The sequence below is a fragment of the Belonocnema kinseyi genome, chromosome 10 (assembly GCF_010883055.1).
Source record: "Belonocnema kinseyi isolate 2016_QV_RU_SX_M_011 chromosome 10, B_treatae_v1, whole genome shotgun sequence".
Lineage (NCBI taxonomy): Eukaryota > Metazoa > Arthropoda > Insecta > Hymenoptera > Cynipidae > Belonocnema > Belonocnema kinseyi.
In genome coordinates, this window is record NC_046666.1 from 12,772,508 (window position 1) to 12,782,001 (window position 9,494).

The 9,494-nt window shown below is 26.2% G+C and overlaps 1 protein-coding gene across 1 annotated transcript; it reads left to right on the forward strand.

The window, feature by feature from the left end:
* The first annotated feature begins 465 nt into the window (after positions 1-465).
* LOC117182045 (chymotrypsin-2-like) lies at positions 466-8,169 on the forward strand. Its single transcript, XM_033375069.1, has 7 exons — positions 466-515; positions 3,980-4,059; positions 4,198-4,289; positions 5,200-5,341; positions 5,419-5,532; positions 7,437-7,589; positions 7,700-8,169. The coding sequence occupies exons 1-7, from the start codon at positions 467-469 to the stop codon at positions 7,841-7,843; spliced, it is 774 nt and encodes a 257-aa protein (XP_033230960.1). The 5' UTR covers position 466; the 3' UTR covers positions 7,844-8,169.
* The last annotated feature ends 1,325 nt before the right edge of the window (positions 8,170-9,494 follow it).

Consider the following 9,494-nt stretch of genomic DNA (forward strand, 5'->3'; position numbering starts at 1 on the left):
ATATATGTGAATGTTAAAATAATTTTGTTGTGCTATATTTTATTAATTTAGACTCGCCAAAAATCGTTATATATAAAAGTAAAATTTATTAGTTTTTTATCTTCCTTTTTATTTAACTTCAGATAATAAAAGATATTTAATCGACCAGTGCGATGAAAACAAATAATTTTGCACTGTTTTTTTTTTTTTTTGTTATAAAGAATTTTGATCATACGGCGTATGAATTATAAAACCGATCAAGCTTTCCAGCTTAAAAAAATCAGTAACAATTATCATCGTCGAAATGCAATGATAGTAAATCAATTATAAAAGTGACAAAGGAATTTATCAAGAGGGATTTATTTCCGTTTCTACATCTAATCTTGATTCTGATTTAACCGCCATATTTCCAATTTCACTATCTTCTGAGTATAAAATACTCTTCTTCATTAGGAATAAACAGTCTGCCATCAATCAAAAGTTTGTAATGATATTTAAACTATTGTTCGGTTTTGGCCTTCTGGCTTTCTCTAATGGTGAGTAACTAACAAAAAAAATCTTATTAAAATAAAAAATAAATTTTTTTTATTTTTTTGTCATACCTGAATAGTTTCATATTGATAACTTTTGATGAAAGTTAATTTTTCTAATATTTTTTAATATTAAGAAATAGTTCTGTTTCAAATTTTGCTATTAAACAATAATTTCTAAACTTTTGGAAAGAAAATTTTCTTTTAACAATTTGTAGATTTTTTTATAAAATTTTGAAAGGTTTCAAGTGAATATTAAGATTTTCTAAAGACTTGGAAATTTTTTAATGAGTTTTTATCTCAAAAAATTTATTTTGAAAGAATATTAAAAACCATTTCAAAACATTCCAAAATATTTTCAACATTATCAAAGCACAATCTGAAAGAATTCAAGACAATTTTTTTATTTTGCAGAATTTTTTAAGGATTTTACAAAAACTTTAACTTGTTTTGAAAGGCATTTGGAAATTGTTTAGAAAAGCTAAGCAAAATAAAGTCTTTCGAATTATAAAAAAATTAATTTAAAAAAAAGTGATTGCAAATTTTTAAAAATTAATTTAAAAAGAGTTTTTAGAAGATTTCAATCGTTTTTTAAAAATGTCGTAAAATTTAGAAGACTTAAAAATAAATTTTTTCAATTTTTCAAGATTACAATATTTCATCAAAAATTCTAATATGTTTGAAAGATATTTATAATTTTTGAAAAGATACGAAAATAATTTTATTTTACCCAAAATAATTTTTAAAAAATATATTTTAAGAAAATGTTGAAAAAGATTTCAAAACATTCCAAAAGATTTTCAAAATTATCAAAGCAGATTCTAGAAGCTTTAAAGGGAATTTTATTTGCAAAATTAAAATAAATTAAATCAAATTCAAATGTTATTAAAAGATAATGACAAAATTTTATAAATATTTTTTTTAACTTTTAAAAATCTAAATTTTTTAATATTCTCAGGGATGTAAAATCATTTTTTATTTTATAACATTTATTTTTAAAGAACATTAAAAACCAATTCAAAACATTCCAAAAGATTTTCAAAATTAGAAAAACAAAATCTGAAAGATTTGGAGACTTTTTTTATTTTGCAGATTTTTCTTATATTTAAAAAAAATTCAGGTTGTTTTGTAAGACAGTTGGCAATTTTTGAAGAAAAAAAAACTAAGAAAAATGAACACTTTTGAAAATTTTAAAATAAAATTTTGTCGCTTTTTTGTGATTTATAATTTTTTTTAATAATGAAATTTATTTCTTAAGGATTCATAAAAAATATTGATTAATTTAAAAAAAATTAATTCAAAGAAAATATTTCAAAATGTTCTTTCAAGATTTCAAATGATTTCCTAAAATTTCGCAAAAGAATTCAAAATATTTTTGAAGACTTTTGTAATTTAGAAACTTTTTAAGAATTTTAAAAGGTGTAAAGAGAAAAAAAAACATGGCAACAGATTTCCAAAATTATCCAATAATAATATGAAAAATTTAGAGACCATTTATTTAATTTTTCAGGAATTTTTCAAAAATTTCGAAAAAAATTCAAATAGCTTTGAAAAATGTTTAAGAAGTTTTTTTAAATTTTCAAAAAAACTTTAAACAAAATGTAGATTTTTACAATTTTTAAATTAAATTTCGCAATGTTTTTAATTAATATTTTGAAAGGTTTCTTGAAAAATGTTTTTCTGAAGATTCCTTGGAATGCTTGAAGTGATTGTAAATTTTAACAAATTCATTTTAAAAGAATATTTACGAACAATTTTTATAAGATTTAATTTGCCAAAATTTGTCTTGAAATTTAGAAGACTTAAAAACAACATTTTTTATTTTGCAAGATTACAATATTTTAGACAAAATTCGAATACGTTTGAAGGACCTTTACCATTTTCGAAAAGATACGAAAGTAATTTTATTTACAACAAAACATACTTTTCTGAAGATATCAAACAAAATATTAATAAACTTTTCGAACGTTTTGAACGCTTTCAAGAGAATAAAAAAATTTTCTCAAGATTCCTCGATAATAATTTTTATGATTTTTTATTTCACAAAATCTATTCTAAGAAATTTTTATAAATGTTGCAAAATCTTTAAAAATGTTCCAAAATATTTGCAAAATTATAAAGGAAAGAATCGAGAAGATTTGAAGGCAATATTTTTTTAATTTTACAGAATTTTTTCGAAATTTTATAAAAAATCAAAATCTTTTTAGAAATATTTGAATGTTAAAAAAAAATTCAAAAAATAAAAATAAATAGAACAAAGTTTGGATCCTTAAAGACAGAGAAGTAAAATATTTAATTTTCTAATATTTCGAGAGGTTTCAAGGCGAAACAAATTTTGTTAACGATTTCCTAAAATGTTGTAAAATGTACCAGTTTTTAAAGCCAAAATTTTCAATTCTGCAAAATTTCAAAATTTGTTTTTAAAATTCGATTAAGTTGGAGAGACTTATTCGAAGGTTTTCTAAGTATTCAAAAGTAATTTTGTTGAAAATAAATTGTAGATTTTCAAAGATTTTGAGCAAAAAATTTCGCAGCTTTTTCAAAATTGTAGAAGATTTCAAGAGAACCAATTTTTTGAAAAGATTTTTAAAAATTTTAATGATTTTTTATTTAACACGTTTTTTTCAATATTTAAAAAGAATAAAAAAAATGTTAATAGATTTTCCAAAGAATTAAAAATCAATCTGGAAGATTTTAGGCAATTTTTTTAGATTATAGATTTTTTTCGAAATTTTAAGAAAAATTCGAATCATTTTAAATGATATTTAGCGCTATTTAAAAAATTTCAAGAATAACTTAAAATTCTAATAAAATATTTTAAACAATTTGAAACTAAACAACTTTAGAAATAATTCTTGTCAGTTTAAAAGATATTTATGAATTTTAGAAATTTCGAGAGATTCAAAATATTTTTAAACTTTGAAAAATGTCTGTACATTCAAGAAATTTTTAAAAATAATTTCCTATTTTTATTCCAAATTTTTAATTTGCATTAAAAGTATTCTTTTCTCTCAAACTATTTATAATTTGACTAATGTTTTCCTTATTTTATAAATGAAAAATCTTTTTTGTTAAAAAAATCAACAATTTTGTTAAAAATTTGTCATCTTGTATTGAAAATGTATCTCACTACAACTGTTTCGTTTAAAATTAAAATATATTTTGTTTGAGGATTCAACGATTTTTTATTTTGTCGGCAGATACACCAGAATTTGGCTTTTTCAATCAAAATTATTATTATTAAGGCAACATTTAAATCCCCTTCTTTATCGTGTTCTCCCATCCTTTATTATTATTATTTTTTTAATCACAAATTTGATCCTTGGATTCTTGTTTTTTTTTTGTAATGTTTAGAATTTTGTATTTAATAATCAAAAGATATCAAAGAAGATTTACGAAATACAAAAATTCTTTAAAAAATCAATGATTCAGTAATTAAATTAATTCTTAATTATAAAAATTACTTGCAGCTCGAGTACTTGAATGGAATCCACTAGCTCCCAGAATTGTCAATGGAGAAGATGCTAAATCTGGAGAAATACCTTATCAGGTTTGCTACAAACCAGTAGATTTTTCCAATGAAAAAATTTATTATATTACAAAACAATTAATTCACTATAACTGGTGTAGAATACTATAAATAAATAAAAGAAAAAGTAATCGTTAAAATTGAATTATTTCTTTAAAGGTATCTCTTCAAACTACATACAACTTTCACTTTTGCGGAGGTTCAGTTTTAAATGAAAACTATGTCATCACTGCAGCCCACTGTGTTGTAGGGTAAGATAATTTCATTTTATTTTTTAACCTTTAAGTATGGATTTGATTCCATTCAGAATGTGACTCCACATCCATGCGCTGGGCCGTGCGTCGTCCAAGTTCCGCATTAAAAATCCCACTAAAAATAAAGCTATTCAAAGTTGCGCACAAGAAAATACGTGTGCAGTATGCTGGAAACAGCTCACGCACGAGCCGGCCTTGTACGCACACAGAGCACCAACCAATCATGCGCCATCTGCCGCGCTGCTGCGGTGCGAGCTGGCTACGTACCGTTCACATATCAGATCGCCACTCGAGACGCAAAAGTTTTCGACGTTGCGAATTTGTTTCGAGTACCGGACCGATAGGTGAACGGTATATAGCCAGCTCGCAAGCGATTCGTTGGCGGGCTGTGTGTGTGCACGAACAGATCGTGCGTGAGCCGCTTCCAGCATACTGCAAACGTATTTTCTCGTGCGAACACTTAAGAAACCGCACGGCAATACTTAAGGCCATGTGATGAGTGGGTCACGTGACTAGATTCCTACCTCACCGCCACTTTTTTTATTTCCCAAATAATATTCACACAAAACGCCACATCGAGTTGGAAATTTGAGATACTAAACAAGAAGTACTAAGAATAGTGGGTCTGGTCCTAAATTTGTATAATCATAAACAAAGTTTTTTGTTGTAAATATTTTTTTTGCTTTTTTTATAATTATTAAAGTTTCGGGCCAGACCCACCTTTCTTAGTACTTTTTATTTAAAATCCCAAATTTTCAACTCGATGTGAAGCTTCGTGTGAAAATAAGTTGAGAAATAAGAAAGGTGGCGGTAAGGTAGGAATCTAATCACGTGACCCACTCGGCACATGGCCTTAAAGCCTAAATTGTTTAAAAAATATTTTGTATATTAAAAAAATTATTTTCAGACAAATTGCTTCTGGAATTAAAGTAGTAGCTGGTACATTGAAATTGAGCAATCCAAAAGCAACACATAAGATCCAAGAAATAATTGTTCACAAAAAATACAATCCCAGCAATTCTTGGAAAAATGATATTGCTCTATTAAAAGTGAGAAAGGTTTTGAAAATGATTATCTATTACTTTGATTTTTTCAATAGTGACCATTTTTAATATTTTATTTTTAGGTGAAAGTCCCATTCAATATCAGTGATGAACTTAAGATGATTTCTCTTCCAAAATCTAATCAAATCGTTTCTGAAAATCAGAAGGCTGTTGTCTCTGGCTGGGGCAATCTTAGAGTAAGTTTATTCATGCTCATTTTTTTTATTGATCAAATAATGTTCACAATTTAAAAAATTGTTATAAACAACAGAAACGAAAATTTAATTAGATTGTCAATGTGTTCAACAATTTTAGGTTATGTTAGGGTTTTGCAACAAATCCGTTTTTTTCAGTAACAATCATAAGATTTAAAAGAAAATATGAGTTTTTTTCTATAATTGTAGGTTAAGCTAGTGGTTTTTACCGAAAATATCGATTAAAGTTCTAAACAATATTTATAATCTTTTAACATTTTTAGGTTGCGTGGGTTGCACCAGAAATCGGTATATTTAGTAAAAAATAATTATATTTCAAAAAAGATAACAATTTTTGTACAATTTAAAAAAATCTGCTGTTATTTTTAATACAAAAATTATAATATTTCAAAGAATATGTACCATTTTTCAACCTGAAATTGTTTAAATAAACATTAGGTTCAAATCTAATTATTTCTTGCAATAATGCAATTTACAGGCTTGTACAATTACGAATTGTATTGGAGTTTTTCGTCGGAAATTCAATTCTTTATTCAAAAATCATAAAATTTTAAGATTCTTAATTTTTTATTCATTTTAGGTTACGTTGGCGTTTTGCAACAAAAATTGATATTTTAAAACCAAAATCATTATAAATTTAAAAAGATTAAAAATCTTTAAACAATTTTGGATTACTTTAATGTTTTTGATCAAAAATTGATATTTTTATTGACAACAAATTAGATTTAAAAGAAGATTCACAACTTTTAAACCTTTTAGGTTATGTTGGTGTTTTACACCTGAAATTGCAATTTTTAGTAAAAAATTATTAGATTCCGAGAAATATTTCAATTTTTCTACAATGTTATATTAAGCTAGTGTTTTTCGATATAGTTTACAATTTAGATTTACAATTGTGAAATATTTTGAGGTTATGCTGTTTTTTTTTTAAGAAAAATGATTTTTTTGAACCAAAAACAAAACTTATTTTTTAAATAATATTTAAAATTTTGAACAATTTTCTCGAACTTGTAATTTAAAAAATTGTTAAATTTCAAATAAAATGAAGAATTTTTTAACAACAATGCTACAGAAATCATAACAAGGTAATTAGATGTTAGCGGTTTACGTTAGCGTTTTACATCGAAAATGGGTATTTTGTAACAAAATCATTATAGTTTGAAGAAGATTTAGAATCTTCAAGCAATTTTTGATGATTTTAGTATCTTTTTGTCGGGAATAAGTTTTTTTTTCTATATAAAAATTATATTTTAAAGAAATTCACATCTCTGAATTTTGTTTTGGTTGTGTTGTCGTTTCACGCCAGAAATGGATTTATTTTAGTAAAAAATCATTAGATTTGAAAAAACTATTAAGTTTTTTTTTTACAATTTTAGCTAAAGGTAGCAGTTTTCAATGTAGATTTCAATATATATTTTCAATTTTGGAACAGTTTGAGGTCATGTTATCGTTTTTACAGGAAGTCGGATAATTTAAAAGAAAGCATTAGATTTCAAAGAAGATTTACTTTTTGAAATAATTGCTTGTTGCGTTATGCTAGTCTTTTCCGTTAGAAATGATTATTTTTCACAAAAAAAAGATTACATTTCAAGGAATATTTACAAGTTTACAATTAAAATTTTAATCGTTTAATTTCAAATAAGATTAATTATTTTGAATAATTGTTTCTTCCGCCATTCAACTTTTTTCAATTCAAAAAATAATAACAGATCTCTTAGGCGTTGGTGTCGTAATTTTTCAGCGCTCCACTCATGTATAGTGGCGCTCCGGGTTCAAATCCGGGCTGAGGCATATTTTTTCCTTGATCTTGAAATAACTATTTATCCCAAGTAATCTTCAAATGCCGAATTTTAATTTATTTTCATTAAATAAACCTTCGTTTACAGCTGGGTGGTTCTCCTCCTGATCATTTGCAACGAGTTGATCTTATAATTTCTGCTCAAGAATTTTGTAGAAGTGTATATGAAAGTATGGGTCTTTCTGTTCACGATTCTCAAATATGTGCGTATGATCCAGTGGACGAGAAAGGATCCTGTCACGTATGTTTTTTATTTATTGTTAAATAATTAAATCTAAAAAATTATAATTTAAAACAAATTAATTTTCAATCTTTTTCACTTTTTCAAATAATTAATTTTTTTATTTACAGGGTGATTCTGGTGGTCCATTGACTGTGGAAGGCAAGCTCGTTGGTCTTGTTTCTTGGGCAAATGGGTGTGCAAAAACTGAGTATCCGACGGTTTATACTAGAGTATCTGAATTCCTGGACTGGATCAAAGAAAACGCGGTCTAATTGTTTTGTGCAGTATATTTATTATATAATTACAATTAAAGCGTGTAGGTTATTTCAAATTTTGATATCTTCTATAAGTGTTTAGGTTTTTATAAATTGTCTAATTGTACCGATTTTTTGGTACGACTATTTTTTGGTACAACTTAGCCCAACTAATAATTGGGCGCCAATCGGGCCCCAACTGGGCAGCCCAATTAACAAAAAGTGACATTAAATTACAAATTATTTTCATTAAATAATTACGTAGGTGCAATCTAACACAAATCTTGAAACTTTACCAATTATTTCGAATTTTTCATTATCAAAACTTATGTTGATAAAGTCGGTGAACGCCCAAAGTGGACACTATCGGAGCAAACCAGTCGGGCACCAACTAGGCAGCCCAATTTAAAAAAGTGAAATTAATTTACAAATTATTTTATTTAAATGATATAATATTTTTATAAATATTTTTAATATGCTTAAAATAATGGAACTGTTTCTGAATTAGACATACGCTTTTCATTAAAATCGATATTTCCTCAAAAAAAATCAAAGAGATCAGCAAAGTATATTAACATTTTCAAGTGAAACAATAATAAATAAACATTTTTTGCAAACTAAGCATTTTATAATTTTGAAAACCCCGCCTGAATTGGTTAACGTGTGCACTGTGCGGCTGCGCGAGCCGCAACGCCGCAGACAGGCTCAGTCGTCTGCACTAAAGCAGTTTGCGAATGCCAATTTTTCTTGTAGCCGAATCCGTTCAAGCTTCCATAAAATGAGGTTATTTTTGCAGAGTTCTTTCGTTTTTACTTTGTAGAAATGAATAAAATAAGTAATCGATTTTTGCTGTTTCCCATACTCAGTTGAGTATTTGTTCTAAACCAAATATATTGCAGAAAACACAACTTCAGATACTTTTAGGAATGAGCTGACTGTTGGAAGAGACGAGGATGGAGGTCAGAAGGAATAAGAGGATGCTAAGAGTTTTTAAATCATGAAGTAGCGTCAAATTAAAAAAAACAATAACAAATACTTATTATTTATTACTTTTAACTTTAGGAATTCAATAATTGTACCCTTTTTTTAATAATTGGGCAGAAAGTGGGATACCCAACTAACGCCCAAATAAACCCCAATCTAGGCTTTCGTTGGGCTGACCGTTACAACCCAGAGAGTTTCCCAATTGGGAACTAATTGGGCTGCCCAATTGGGGCCTATGATGCTGCATATCGATCTGAGGTTTATGGTAATGCGTATCAATGTGAGGTTTATTGGTACTTTGTAAAAAATCTTAGGTTTATGGTCCTGCGTATGGAAGTGAGGTGTATGGATGATCGAAGCTTTAAAACTGATACAAAATTTTGTTCTCTAAAACTTTTGATTTTTAAATTTACAGTTTATAAGGCTTTTAAATCCAAATTGTTTAATTTAAATAATAATTTGTGACAAGTATGTATCTTCCTTGTGCCATTCCATAAAATTGTATTTAAAAAAAATTTTAACATATGTGAATGGTTTTAGATATAGTATCTGATAAATACTTACATGATTAAATATTGTGCAATATTATTTTATGTGAAAAAAAGATTCATTCTTTAATTTTAATCACAATGTAAATGTTAAAAACCAATTAAATTTACAAATTTAAGAAAATCATTGACAATTT

Excerpts from the sequence above, each read along its gene's own strand:
- LOC117182045 (XM_033375069.1), top strand. The coding sequence starts at position 467 with ATGATATTTAAACTATTGTTCGGTTTTGGCCTTCTGGCTTTCTCTAAT. Across the intron at positions 5,342-5,418 it reads ATGATATTGCTCTATTAAAA|GTGAAAGTCCCATTCAATAT; the intron begins GTGAGAAAGGTT and ends TTTTATTTTTAG. Across the intron at positions 7,590-7,699 it reads ACGAGAAAGGATCCTGTCAC|GGTGATTCTGGTGGTCCATT; the intron begins GTATGTTTTTTA and ends TTTTATTTACAG.